Source organism: Elaeis guineensis, chromosome 6 (genome assembly GCF_000442705.2).
Source record: "Elaeis guineensis isolate ETL-2024a chromosome 6, EG11, whole genome shotgun sequence".
NCBI classification, from domain to species: Eukaryota; Viridiplantae; Streptophyta; class Magnoliopsida; order Arecales; family Arecaceae; genus Elaeis; species Elaeis guineensis.
Window position 1 is genome coordinate 1,071,406 of NC_025998.2, and position 14,819 is coordinate 1,086,224.

At 51.1% G+C, this 14,819-nt stretch overlaps 1 protein-coding gene across 1 annotated transcript; it reads left to right on the forward strand.

The window, feature by feature from the left end:
• The first annotated feature begins 437 nt into the window (after nucleotides 1-437).
• On the forward strand, nucleotides 438-4,242 carry LOC105047748 (auxin-responsive protein IAA1). Its single transcript, XM_010926810.4, has 5 exons — nucleotides 438-864; nucleotides 1,318-1,499; nucleotides 1,645-1,744; nucleotides 3,647-3,708; nucleotides 4,009-4,242. Exons 1-5 carry the CDS (start codon nucleotides 614-616, stop codon nucleotides 4,044-4,046), a joined length of 633 nt encoding a protein of 210 aa, XP_010925112.2. The 5' UTR covers nucleotides 438-613; the 3' UTR covers nucleotides 4,047-4,242.
• The last annotated feature ends 10,577 nt before the right edge of the window (nucleotides 4,243-14,819 follow it).

Here is a 14,819-nt window from a genome sequence, read left to right on the forward strand (position 1 = left end):
TTAAAGTATCCTTGTATTCAAACATTTACATCATGAGCATAAAATATTTTTTTTCTGAAAAAAATAGTTTCCATGGCTTTGCTTGCCACGCTTCCTTGCATTCGTTTGCACGGGAATTTGCGCGTCTCAAATCCAAAACTCAGCCGTGAAATTCCCGTGTCTTAAGTACGGATCACAGCATTGCAGTTTTTTGCCGATGATCAGACGGTCAAGAAACACTGCAGCCGCAGAAACCTCCTTTCGCGCTGCTGTACAGGGTGGAAATCGAATGAGTCCGAGAGAGCCAAGCCGGGGAGCCGAAGGGACGGGGGAACAGCTCGACCGACAGGGGCGGGCCCACAGGCAATTAAAGCCCGTCCAGATTCCCCTGGGCGCACGCTCCTTCTGTCTGCTTCCTTTCCCTTCTTCTGCCCCACGTGTCGCCATCTCCCTGACCGTCGCCCCATTTTCCATTCGTCCTCATCCATCCATCTATAAGGGATCGGAAGAACCAGGCAAAGGAGAGAAAGGAAGACACGGCCATATACATCGGAAGGAAAGAAGGAAGGAAGAAAAGACCCTAACCCACTTAGAGATTGGAGACGAAACCCTTCACCCGTCGGCGGTGGTGGAGATGTCGACGGACACGGGAAAGAGCTCGACGGAGTCGGAAGTTTCGGGGCTAGATTACGAGGAGACGAAGCTGAAGCTGGGCCTGCCCGGGCGTTGCAGGAGCGGCGGATCGGAGCCGGAGAGGAAGCGGGGTTTCGCGGAGACCGTGGATCTCAGACTCGGGGGCGAACCGTGCGCCAGAGATCTCGGCGATCGCTCCACTGACTCCTCCGATGGCCCCGTCTCCGGCGCCGGCCGGCCCCCAGCTGCCAAGTAAGTATTTAACGGCCTCTCTTTTTTCTCCTTTTTTTTTTTTTTTTTTTTTTGGGATAAGGTATGACCTTCTCCCTTCGGCTAAAAATTTTTGCTCCGTTGTAAATATCTTTGTTTCCCAAAAATGCCTGAGTTCCATCGGCAGCACAAAAAAAAAAAAAAATGGTGGAAGACCGCAGAAGCATCCCCTTCTGACGTTTTTACCCCTGACTGAAATGGAACTCCAATGCGCAACAGTTCAACACCACTGTCCATGTGTTATTTGTGAAGGGTAATTTCGTCAATTAGCGGTGCAACGTCTATGAAGTGACGAGAATACCCTTCCTTTTTGAGATGGGTTGGCATAAACAATAACTAGTTACCTGGTCGCAAGGGTGATATTGGTCATTTTGCATGAAATCTAATTTTTTGCAAATTTTTCTCAACTGCCAAAAAAAAAAAAAATGAAAACAGAGCCCGGGTGGTGGGGTGGCCGCCGGTGAGGTCGTTCCGGAAGAACGCGTTGAAGAGCTGCACATACGTGAAGGTGGCCGTCGACGGCGCTCCCTATCTTCGGAAGGTTGACCTCGAGATGTACGGAGGCTACCACCAGCTCTTGATCGCCCTCGAGGAGATGTTCTCATGCTTCACCGTCCGTACGTCCCCTCTTCCTCCTCCCATCTCTGTCGATCTATGCTTCCTTCATGGCCGAATCCTGCCCTTTTCTTTCCTTGTTTGGACGAATCTTCCCCTGGTGCGCTCGTTTTCTGACGAGGGTAGCTTGGTCATTTTCGATGGCAGGTAACGAGAGGCTAGTGGATCCCGTGAACGGGACGGAGTACGTGCCAACCTACGAGGACAAGGACGGCGACTGGATGCTCGTGGGGGACGTCCCCTGGAAGTAAGCGCTCACACCTCTTTTGCTCGAATCTGCTTTATAGTAATAGTGAGATGGACAATAATGTTCTGAGTGGCCACTTGCCCTTTTCTGCTGCCCAACGTCTTTAAATTGTTAGAAAAAGTTGATCAGAAAGAGACATGATTTCTGGATGCAAGAACCAGGGCGATGCTATCGACTTGCAATCTCGAATTAATTGATACTTAAATGATCTAAAATATCAAGAAATAAAATAATTATCACCAGTGCACAGCACGTGATCATCAAAATATCCAATCTGTTGTGATTGTTTTTTGCTTCTGTAGCTTATGATTGTTCAGAAGTTTTAGAATTTGGTCGGCCGAGAAAAAAAAAGTACGTACATGGAATCCTACTGTAGTAGAGGATGAGTCCGAATCCAGTTGAGGGACTGGTGATTCTTGGAATGAATTGCTCTTATTGGTACTTTAGATCCATATTACACGAGAGTGCCACCTCGACATAGAGAGTTCAAGCAGGGGAGGTGAAATGGACATGCTTCTCTTAGAATCTAGAATATCTTTGTATTATTTGTAGGACTACAGCTTGTAAAAGATTATCTGAAACTTATGTGATCCAACTCCATGCCAAGGGACAAGATTCTTGGATGGAAAGTAGGGTCAATAAGTGTAACTTGAGCACAACGTAGATGTTTTAGCATAAATATGCAAGGCTTCTGGAGAAAGCCTCTTGGGTCCTGTGGATTTTCAACAAATCAAACTGGTATATGATCCAAAGTGAGCCTTGCAGGTAGATTGAAGGGTTATTTCAAGGATGTCATACAAATTGATTTGGTGACACAATTTTGAGGGCTTGGATGAGAACCAGTAACAGACTAGGACTTGTAAACCTACCTCAGGCGGATAGGATAAGGGTTTTTGACTTGTCTTTATCAGTGGTTATGTGCTGACTTGAAGTTCTTTCTTTTTTGAGTTACTATCACCTTGGTAGTCAACTTACCAGAGCAGAAGGGTCTTGGTGTTGATCCATCTTTTCCAACTAGAGTTTTTCAGCGACATGGTAGGATTGTTTCCCTAGATCGGTCGTTCATATAAATGATGTAATAATTCAATAAATCATCACCATCTACACGGCTAGACCGCCTCAACTTACCACTTATATTTTGCTTTTTGAAGCTGCACCTGTTTAATTTCCTTGTTTCAAGATTTTAAACTGTCATAGACCTCTTTTAAACAATACGATGGGTTTCTGATTGGATGTTTAAATGCCAGAATTTAGTGGAATTCTCTTATTCAACACCTGATTCATTGGCCAATATTGACATTGTAGACGATATATGGTGATATGCAAATATGTTATCTGATTATTGCATGCAATTTATGTATTTAAGGTGATACATGGCTGTTTTATGAGTTGCTCTAGGAGATGAATCATATATGGCTGTCTATCTATGTACCTCTGGTTAAAAAATTTTTAGAGGATATAGTAGATTAAATAAATATAGAGAACATGGTAGAGCATGAATGATTTTGGATTCCAGTTCTCGTAAACTCTTGTTGCATGAACAAATGTGAAAAACAACACAATACTGTTGATCCTACCTGGTTTTAACAATCATCTATATGTGAGGCTTTCACAGTTGAACTGTGCAAGTCGCAGCCCTTTTTTTGGTTTATCTGAAATCTAAAATGTTTCTTGAAATAATAAAGGTATATGTTGCACAAAAATTGTGAATGCATCCTTCGCTGATCTTTAGGTAATGTAGTTTCTAGAGTTCAGCTTGGATGTAAAGGCCACTCTTTTCAAAAGAAACAAAGTGCTCTCAGCGACTAGTATGCATAAAGTTATTAACTTCAAAGCATCATGGTCTGTTAGGGTGTTAATGTTGCATAGTTGAGGATTCTGACTCATGTTTCTTAATTACAGAATGTTTGTTGCATCATGCAAGCGTCTTCGGTTGATGAGAAGCTCGGAAGCTGTTGATTTAGGTAATGCTGTTGTTCTGTTAAATCCATACTTTTTCTGTGCTTTCTCGTTTAAAATCTTCATTGTTGTAAAATTGCTGGTTAGCTTGTCTCTTTTGAACTTAGATTTTATGTTTGTTTTGCAGCAAGTAGTCCATATTACTATCAATTTATTGTTATTGACTACAATGCCAGGAACACAAATTCTCTTTGATGCAGTTTTACGATAATCTTGGTTTCCTTGTATTAAACACATTGTAGTGAGATGTGATTTCATAATTTGGCCGTGTACTTAGTTCATTGATTTGCTTGTGACGAATGCAGCTCCAGGGACGCCTCAGGGATCCACAAACACTAGGTGAATGGGAGCTGTAGCATCTTCTGATGGTATGATGTGTACAGGGATTGTTTATTGTCCTCTTGTTTTTTCTCAAGTCCTGTGTCATGGGGAGTAGAAATAAGAGCTGCTGTACGTTCTGTAATTTTTTTTGGCTTTAAGAAAATACGAATATATACGTTACAATTTGCTTCGTGATCAATAAGAGCAAACTTTATGAATGTGGTCCAGCCAGGTCTTTCCTTCTGCAATTCTTAATACTGGAGAATTTTGTAATATATTCCTAGGGATGAATCCATATACAATGTTAATGCTCCGGGAACTGTTATCGAACCAATCTTGAGGTCTCGCTTGAGGACTGTTATTTGGTTTCGGTGGCTTAATACCGTTCGGAGCTCTCTGCAATCCTGAACAAAATGAGTGCCTGAATTACTTACAAATGTGAGCTGTAACTTGCCTTATTGCTCAAGTGTTTTGGTGATCGCAAACTAGTGTTTGACATCCCTCGTCAATTGCATGGAGTGGCTTCCACTTGTTTCCATCATAAAGGTTAAGGATGTTTTGTGAATTTAATTTGTTCTGGGGCTCTATGATCTCCCAGATCTTAATCATTGTATGCATGGTGTCGGCAAGCAATAATTACAAGGCCTTTTTTGGGGGACCCTGCGCACAGCCCTCTGTCGAACCACATGGGCAGGACCCCTTGTGTTTTTTCGAGTAAGAGTGGAAAACTCCAACGCAAGATGGCAGGACACCGTGTCAGGGAAGGCAATTGGGTTGGAGAAGGATACTGCGTTTGGAGAAATAAGATTCCTGTGATTCTTATGTCAGGCGGTCGGTTTTAAGACAATAATGTTTAGAAATATTAGATGTTGATGAGACGTGAGTTGCCAAGGAAACAGTGTTAACAATCATGGTTATTGTAAGTTAAGCAACTATTCCACAATCATGCATCAAGCACAAGCATACCAGGCTGCCAATCTAAGCGAGCAACCTCTCAACAACTTTCGGATATTGTTTATTCTTTCTAAAAGTCCAAAACTCTAAATGATTTTTACCTTTCTTTTCGAAACATGCATTCAGGTACGAGTCCTCCAACTTTAATTTACTTTGGATCTTTGAAGTGAAAAGATGCTTGTATGTTTACCAACACACAAGGATTTGCCAACTCATTAATTTGGTTGGATATTAATATTTCGTTTCCAAACTTCTTTTGATAGGTCTATCTCTATTCCAAGTTTTTCAAAGTGGGATTTGATTTTCCTAGATCCATATGGGAACTCCTAAAAGCTCTGGTCTTAATTTGTGGCTACTAGGTTCTATTATTTATACGTCAAAGTTTGACTTCTGGATGATATTTTCGATCATTATATTTTTAAACATCCAAAACCTCAACTTCGTGCATATTGCCATAGTTATTATACATTGTTTTAGAATTGTTCTCTGGTAAAATATATTGTTATTAAAAAAAAAAAAAAAAAAAAAAGGACACAAAGCAACTCAAACAAAATATTCGGTTGTTCTTTTTGGGTTAATATTGGCAGAGGTTCCATCATCCATGGATTCACCAAATTAGTTTGTTTTTAATATCAAAAAAATATTAAAAATTTTTTACACGTATATTCTTCTGAATATTTAAATTTATGTAAATATTCTTTCAAAATTAATATTTACATATATACCCTTATAAAATACTTATTTTGCATATATGTCCTTCTTTTTCTTTATTTTTTTGCATATATACCCACATTATCTAACGTCATAAAAAAATTAATGATTTAAAATTTAAAGTACTGAAATATCCTTACAAGTAGATGTACAATATATATATATATATATATATATATATATATATATATATATATACAAATAATAATTTTTGAAGATATTCATGCAAATTTGAATATTTAAAAAGATATATATATTGTTGGTGCGAAAATCTGCTTGCGCCGGAGAAGCTGGAGTCGGGGAAGCCGCGGTCGCCGTCGGGACCTGCAAAGGAAGTCTAAACCGGAGGTGGGGTTGCTCCGGCAAGACCCTCCGACGCTCAAGTCAGTTCTCTGCCTCAACAAGAATGGAGTGCTCGAACGGAGAATTTAGCAGAGTTTTGAGATAAGAAATGAACTTAGAGAATAACGTATCTGGATCCCCTTTTTATAGGCGGAGGAGGTAACGGATTGATGGCGACGTCTGTAACCGTCTGGTCGTGGGCCGCCCATAGTCAGGGAGAATTTATTGCGAAGGGTAGTGGAGCGGAATCGTGGCTAACACCGCAGCTCGCCACGTGGAATCAGTTGCGAGGAGTGGAGCAGCGTCCGTTGTCGTGACTTGCCAGCGGATAGAAGAATCGTCCAGTATCCGTCGCAGGAGGTGGAGCAGGTTCGTGACCGTTATTGTGGCCTGCCAGGGGGTAGTGGAGCTGTGCGGAATCCGCCACAGGAAGTGGAGCAGAGCTGCGATGGTTACTGCGGCCTGTCAGGGAATGATGGAGCTGCGCGGAATCCGCCACAGAAAGTGGAGCAGGATCGTGGCCGTTATGGTGGCCTGCCAGGGGGTGCAGATCCATCGGCTGAAGTTCGGCAGCGGTCGGAGTCCGGCCCCCGTAGGAGTCCGGGCGTGGTCTTCCTGTAATTAAAGTTAAAGGCGAAATCCGGCTCCCGTAGGAGTCCGGACGGGGCTTACCAGCAGTCGTTGATGAGGACGGAGCCCGGCTCCCGTAGGAGTCCGGGCGGAGTCTGCTTGCGGCTGCAGTTGTTGGCGTCGAGGATGAAGCCCGGCTCCCATAAGAGTACGGGCGAAGTCTCCCTGCAATTAAAGTCAAAGGCGAAGTCCGGCTCCCGTAGGAGTCCGGACGAGACTTACCAGCGATCGACGCTGAGGACGGAGCCCGGCTCCCGTAGGAGTCCGGGCGGAGCTGTCCTGTTGTCGATGTCGGCGGCGGAGCCCGGCTCCCGTAGGAGTCCGGACGGAGCTGTCCTGCTCGTAACCGTTGGAGTTGTCGGTGACGGAGCCCGGCTCCCGTAGGAGTCCGGGCGGAGCTATTCTGTAGTCGATGTCGGCGGCGGAGCCCGGCTCCCGTGGGAGTCTGGGCGGAGCTGTCCTGCTCATAACTGTTGGAGTTGTCGGTGACGGAGCCCGACTCCCGTAGGAGTCCGGACGGAGCCGTCCTATAGTCGATGTCGGCGGCGGAGCCCGGCTCCCGTAGGAGTCCGGGCGGAGCCGTCCTGTTGTCGATGTCGGCGGCGGAGCCCGGCTCCCGTAGGAGTCCGGGCGGAGCCGTCCTGTTGTCGATGTCGGCGGTGGAGCCCGGCTCCCGTAGGAGTCCGGGCGGAGCCGTCCTGTTGTCGATGTCGGCGGCGGAGCCCGGCTCCCGTAGGAGTCCGGGCGGAGCTGTCCTGCTCGTAACTGTTGGAGTTGTCGGTGACGGAGCCCGGCTCCCGTAGGAGTCCGGGCGGAGCTGTCCTGTAATCGATTCCGCTGAGGGTTTCGGCTGTGGGTATTTTATACCCAACACCAGTCTCCCTACTTCCGAGTTTGGATTTCAAACGAAGAAAGTACAGAGAGAGATGGGCACAGCCGGAACCGTCCCTTCGAATCCTGCGCACTGCCGCCTCCAGATATTTTGGCATTAAATGAGTGCGTGCCGGAGTCTTTTCGAATTGGAGCGGTACGAGGGGACGCTTCGAAAATCCCGCAGGTACTCTGGCCTAGGTACGGCGCAATTATGATCCTGCCAACCGTCGGTCGCTTTTAGCCGTCTGCCAGGGGGAGTGGGACACGTGTTGGATGCGGACTGGCCTGGGGGATTCGCGATCATTATGGCGCCGGATCCCAGGATCTATTTAAACCCGTCCTCCCTCCTTTAGGTGTCCTACTCCATTCCTGAGTTTTCGCTGGTGTCTGTCTTCTCTTCGAGAGCCCTGCTTTAGTGAGCATCTTCTCGAGCCGTAGGCGCCTCCTGTTTCTCGTCCCCCAGGTCCCTCAGAGTAATATAGGTTAGTGCCAACCTTCCTCTCACCGCCTAGGGGCTTCTCCTCTCACCATTACTTTTGTGCCTCCCTCCGAGTTAGCCTTCGGCCTCTCGTTCCCCTTTCGGTCCGTCTTTTTAGGGTCCTTTAGATCCTCCCTTCGAAACTACTCAGAATGTCCTCTGGCTCTTCTGCTCCCGGCAGTTCCGAGAGTTCTTCTGCTTCAAACCCCCAGGTCCATGTCTCTGCGGACGAACCCGCATCCGGGGCTGGGCCTCGTCCGATTTTTGCACCGGACGTTATTCCATGTTCGACGACTTCGGAGGAACTCCTTCTGATAAGGGTTCGGTATGGGGTTCCTCCGGAGTACGATCTGGAGCTACCTGGCCCCTCTGACCGGGCCAGCACTCCTCCTCCCGGTCGCTTCTGGTTGTATCAGGAAGCGTTCCGTGCCGGACTCCGGCTTCCGCTTCCTGCCTTTGTCGCTGCCTTCTTCCGCTTCTTGGACATCTCTCTCGCTTCCGTGGCCCCGAACTCCTTTAGGTTTCTGATAGAGTTTCTCTCCCTCTGCCACATAGTCGAGGTTCAGCCGTCCCTCTCCTTGTTTAGGCATTTTTATACCTTCAAACGCCATCCTTCGGCGAAGGACTGGTGGTACTTCTCCCCCCAGTTCGGTAAGAAGGGGTTGCTGAAGGGCGCCCCTTCTTCGATTCACAATTGGAAGGAGAAATACCTCTTCGTCCACTGCCCGACCTTGGAACTGGGCCTGCCCCCTTGGGGTTCTCTGAGGGATTCCGTCCGTCGGGCTCCCAGCCTGGGGGAGGACGACCTCCAGGCCGCCCAGAAGCTTCTAACTTATCCCGCTCCTTCCCTTCCTAATCTTCTAAGGGAGCAGCTTCTTTTCAACATCGGCCTGAACCCTCAGGATCCAGCGAGTATTCATCTTATCTTTTCTTTTCTTGCCTTCCTCTTCTTCTTCTTTTACCTCTTTTTCCTTCCCACTCTCTTCTTTTTCTTTCTTTCTTCTTTTTTTTTTTTGACTCTTGATTGATCGGTGTTGCTTCTTTTTCCCTTTTTTCTTCTTCCTTCTCCTTTTTTCTTTTCTCATCATTTTTTTTTTTTTAGCAATGGACGCCGAAGCAACGCGGATGCTTGCCAGGGGCATGAGAGCTCAGAAGAGAAAGGGCGCGGTGGCCTCCGGATCGATGAAGAGGGCCAGGGCGGAGGAGACGAGCTTGGCTGCGCCCGTCCAGGCAGCCCCGGCCATCGACATTCCTTCAGATGCCGAGCCAGTGGCTCCCCGGGCTTCCTCGAGGAGCCCGCCGACTGGGGCCCCCGCTCCGGGGGTTCGCCCCACGGAGGCGCCCGCCGCGGAGAGGAGGAGAAAATCGGTGGCTCGCAGGGCGAGTAGCCACCGAGCTGCTGCAGACGAGTCCGTCTGCTCCGAGGAGGGATCGGAGAACCCCTTCAACGATAGGGACTTGATCAGGCGGCTGCTCGACGGCTGCATCCTGTCCGACGTCGTGGAGAGGATCGACCGCGCCGATCCTGAGCAGCGGGCTTGGGACTCTTTGGGGTCCTTCCTCGAGGTAAGCAGATATTTATTTACACGGTCACTCGGCCTTTGTCGTAATTCTCTATCCGTCCTTGCAGATTGGGCACCAGCTCTTCGCCTATGTCGAGGTGACGAGCCGCATGAGGAGGGACCTCCTTCAGGCGGAGGAACGCTGCCAAGCTGAGGTTGCTCGCCTCCAAGCGAAGACGGCCGAAGTAGTCGCCCTCCAGGAGGCCCTGGAAAGAGAAAGGCAAGCCCGGGAAGAGGAGAGACGGATCTTGGAGTCGGCGAGGAAGGCGGAGGCCGAGGTCGCCCATTTGGTCGAGCAAACTCCGATCCTGGTCTCGGAGGCCAGGGCCCTTGCGGTGGAGGAATTCAAGGCCTCCGCGGAGATGAGGGACCTGAATGTCCAGTTCGACCAGGAGGCGTTCACCAAGGGTTCGAGCTCTGCCAAGAGAAGGTGGCCAGCAAATACCCCGAACTCGATCTCGGCTTTCTTGAGGAGTCTGAAGACGAGGCCGGTCCCTCGTCCGTCGCCACCGCGATCGCACCCCCCGTGCCGAGTTCTCCACCTCCTGCCCCTGAGGTCTGAGACCTCTGATCTTGTGCCCTTATTTTGTCGCCATATTTTCTTTCTGTTTGTCTTCAAAATTATTCAATCAATAAAGTCGAATTTCTTGTTGTGGATGGCTTCTCCTTCCCCCTCCTCCTTCTTTCTGCTTTTCTTCTTGTAATGAGTCGATCTTTGATGCTTGCATCTTCCGATGGCAGTGCCCTGCTGAAGCACTCCCCTTGCCCCTGGGGGTCTCGCTGAAATCAACAATCCAGCGGTTGAAAAAGGAGGTCCTTCACCTGACGAAGAAGTTAAAGAAGACGGAAGGCGAGCTCCGCAAATCAAGAGAAGGCCATTCTGAAGCCGCCGCTGAGGCCGCCCACTTTTGGAGTCTCCATGTGAAGGTGATCATGGATTACAGCCGGAGGAAGGCGAACTTCACGAAGGAGCTCGAGAAATGCAAGAAGAGCACCAGCGACCGAATTTGGGCTCAAGAAGCCAGGATCAGCGCCCTTAAGGTGGAACTGTCAACTGCGAAGAGAAAGATCGGCCAGCTGGAAGGAAACTCATCCCGGCCCTTGGCCCGGGTCGATGATGGACAGAAGTGGTCGCAGAAGGTCTCCGACCTTCAAAAGCAGCTCCAAGACGTCGAGATGAGCCACGACGTGCAGCGGGCCAGCTGGCGCCGGCAAGTGGAAGAGTATAAAGGGAGATTCCGGACGGCGGCTGACGAGGTCGTCCGTCTCCAAAGGCAGCTGGCTAATAGGGCGCAGCTTACTTCCGCCCAAGATTCCGAAGAGCTCCAAGCCCTGAGAGGCACTGTTGAAGAGATTTCTGTCTCCCTCGGGGAGAAGACAGCCGAGCTGCAACAAGTGAAGATCCAACTGGCACTTGAGCGGCAGGCCGTCGCAGACGCGGAGGCGGAGTCCGAAGTTTTGCGGAAGTAGCGTCGAGAAGCGGAGGCTGAGAGCCAGCAACTTCGTCGGGCGCTCCAGGATGCGTTGCGGAAGAGGGAAGAACTAGAAGATGCAATAGAGAACCTGAGGCAGTCCTGGTTGAGGGATGGAGTAGATAACCCTAGGTCGGAGGGAGCAGGGCCTCCTTAGAGCTCTTTTGTCTTTATGTCTTATCATGTAGTTACTTCCTTTTTGTCGTTTTGTCCTTCTTTCCTTGGCCGTCCCGGCCTTGTAGTGTGTATATCGAAAATGGAAAGAAAAGCGTTTTGTGTTACCTTGTCCACGCGTCGCACTGATATTGTTGTCTGCTGAACCTTTCTTGTCGTTTGACTTGTTTGATGTAGACGTCGTCGGGGGGTGGGGGCTTTTTCTCTTCATCCGATCTTGTTAGGCGGCCGGGTTTCGCCACCATTAACCCCCGCTGCAGAAGTCGTGGATGGAGCCCGGCTCCCGTAGGAGTCCGGACGAAGTCTTCCTTGTAGGCGAAACCCGGCTCCCGTAGGAGTCCGGGTGGAGTCTTCCTTGTAGGCGGAATCCGGCTCCCGTAGGAGTCCGGGTGAAGTCCTCCTTGTAGGCGGAACCCGGCTCCCGTAGGAGTCCGGGTGAAGTCCTCCTTGTAGGCGGAACCCGGCTCCCGTAGGAGTCCAGGTGAAGTCCTCCTTGTAGGCGGAACCCGGCTCCCGTAGGAGTCTGGGTGAAGTCTTCCTTGTAGGCGGAACCGACTTCCTTGTAGGCGGAACCCGGCTCCCGTAGGAGCCCGGGTGAAGTCTTCCTTGTAGGCGGATCCCGGCTCCCGTAGGAGTCCGGATGAAGTCTTCCTTGTAGGCGGAGCCCGGCTCCCGTAGGAGCCCGGGTGAAGTCTTCCTTGTAGGCGGAGCCCGGCTCCCGTAGGAGTCCGGGTGAAGTCTTCCTTGTAGGCGGAACCCAGCTCCCGTAGGAGTCCGGGTGAAGTCTTCTTTGTAGGCGGAACCCGGCTCCCGTAGGAGTCCGGGTGAAGTCTTCTTTGTAGGCGGAACCCGACTCCCGTAGGAGTCCGGGTGAAGTCTTCCCTGGCGTTGGGACCCGGCTCCCGTAGGAGTACGGATGAAGTCTTCCTTGACGTTGGAACCCGGCTCCCGTAGGAGTCCGGGTGAAGTCTTCCTTGTAGGCGGAACCCGGCTCCCGTAGGAGTCCGGGTGAAGTCTTCTTTATAGGCGGAACCCGGCTCCCGTAGGAGTCCGGGTGAAGTCTTCCCTGGCGTTGGGATCCGGCTCCCGTAGGAGTACGGGTGAAGTCTTGCTTGGCGTTGGGACCCGGCTCCCGTAGGAGTCCGGGTGAAGTCTTCCTTGGCGTCGGAATCCGGCTCCCGTAGGAGTCCGGGCCTTCCATTTTGCTCGAGCCGGCGTGAGGTTCTCCTCTCGTTACCAGCCTGGCTTGTGGGGGCGCGTTAGGGCGCTGTAAGGCCTCTCCCCCATCCGGTCTAAAAGAACCGGGCCTTCGACTTTGCTCATGTCAGGACGAGGCTCTCTTCCTGTTCCTGACATGGCTGTGGGGGCACATTAGGGCGTTGTAAGGCCTCTCCCCCCATCCGGTCTAAAAGAACCGGGCCTTTGACTTTGCTCAAGTTAGGGCGAGGTTTTCCTCCTGTCCCTAACAGGGCTGTGGGGGCACATTAGGGCGTTGTAAGGCCTCTCCCCCCATCCGATCTAAAAGAACCGGGCCTTTGACTTTGCTCAAGTTAGGGCGAGGTTCTCCTCCTGTCCCTAACAGGGCTGTGGGGGCACATTAGGGCGTTGTAAGGCCTCTCCCCCCATCCGGTCTAAAAGAATCGGGCCTTTGACTTCGCTCATGTCAGGACGAGGTTCTCCTCCTGTTCCTGACATGGCTGTGGCTTTTGGAGGGGTCGTATCCAGTCGTAACAAATCCATGTCAGGTGGGAAGAGCACGTTAGGTAGAAAGAAAATTAGATTCAAGGCGAAATCGTAAGTGATACATTTACAGTTTTTTCGCTCCTCCTTGAGGCCCTCCGGTGATGGAGTCGATGGTCCCGATGGGAGGCCGATCCCTGGGTTGCTCCTCCCTTTTCTGCGGTTCAGGCTGTGGGAGGGCTCTTGGCCGGTCTCCTCTACCCTCAGGTCTGCGGCGGATGAATCTGTCGAGTCGACCTCGCCGAATGAGCTCCTCGATCTCGTCCTGGAGCTGGATGCATTCTTCGGTGTCGTGGCCGTGGTCGCAGTGATAGAGGCAGAACTTGTTGGGGTTGCGCTTCCCGGGATGTGTGCGCATCCTCTCCGGCCTAGGGAGCTGCTCCCTGACCTCCATTAATACCTGGGCCTTCGAGGCATTGAGGGGGGCGTAGTTGCGAAATCTCCCTGGTGGGGAGCCCCGCCGAACCCCGCGGTCCGGGCTTCTCTGCCTGCGTGCCCGGGGTGGAGTATGGGCGCGCTTATGCCCAGGAGGGGATCGGGAACGCGGCCGGGCTTCCTTTGGCCTTTTCTCAGCTGCGGGCTTACTCGAATCTCCCGCTTGACGCTCCCTTGCTGTCTCTTCGTCCTTCATTTTGAAGGCTTCTTCCGCTCGGACATATCCTTCAGCCCGAGCCAGTAAATCGACAAAATCCCTGGGGTACTTCTTCTCCAGGGAGTACAAAAGATCATTCTTCTGAAGGCCACCTTTCAGGGCGGCCATGGCAACTGATTGGTCCAAGTTCCGAACCTCCAACGCCGCGATGTTAAAGCGGTTGACGTAGGCCCGTATGGACTCCCCTTCCCTCTGCTTGATGTTGATGAGGGACTCCGAACCCTTCCGGGGACGCCGGCTGCTGACAAAATGGGCCACAAATTGGTGGCTCATTTGATCGAAGGAAAAGATGGTACCCGGCTTCAAAGCCGAGTACCAGTTCCTCGCTGCTCCCTTCAAAGTAGACGAGAAAGCCCGACATAAGATGGCGTCAGGAGCGCCGTGAAGCAGCATCATCGTTCGGAAGGCCTTCAGATGATCAACCGGGTCCGAAGTCCCGTCGTAGCTTTCGAACTGGGGAAGCTTGAAGTTTGGCGGGATCGGTTCCTGCATAATCATTTGGGAGAAGGGAGGGTCAGTGCAAATATCCTCACCATAAGCGGGGGGCGCGTGGTGGAGTTCTTCAATCCGTCGGTTCATCTCCTGGAGCCTCCGGTCCAGGAAATCCTCTCGACTTCGAGTCTCGAGGGTCCTTTGGCAGAACGGGGGCAGGGATCTTCCAGGGGTGGAGTCGTGGTCCGATTGAGGGCTCTCTACCCTCGGATTTATTTTTTCGGGAAGGACGGGGCGGCTGGCCCAGGTGGCCCGCCCCGCCGTCAGGTTCTGGCATTCTGGCGATGCCCTTTCTGGGTGCGCTGACGCCTGCGGTTGCTGCTGCTGCATTGCTTGCACAGCTTCGACGAGGCCTCTGACCTGCTGTGCCAGCAAGTCAAATTGCTCCGCGCCGACCGCCGCCGCCGGAGGGGGAGGAGGAGGAGGCTGAGAAACAGGAGGGGAGGCCGGAGCCTGAGATCTGGCCACGGAGGCCGTGGATCGTCGGGTGGACGCCTTGCGCGGAGGCATCGAGTGTCGATCTCGCGGGGGAAGATTAGGAGTGGGTGACGGAGAGACGGTCGGAGACGGCTCCGTTGAACACTCCTTTAAGAACAAGGGTGCTGCGAAGACACAGCCCTTCCTCTAGCGCCAATCCTGTTGGTGCGAAAATCTGCTTGCGCCGGAGAAGCTGGAGTCGGGGAAGCCGCGGTCACCGCCGGAACCTGCAAAGGAA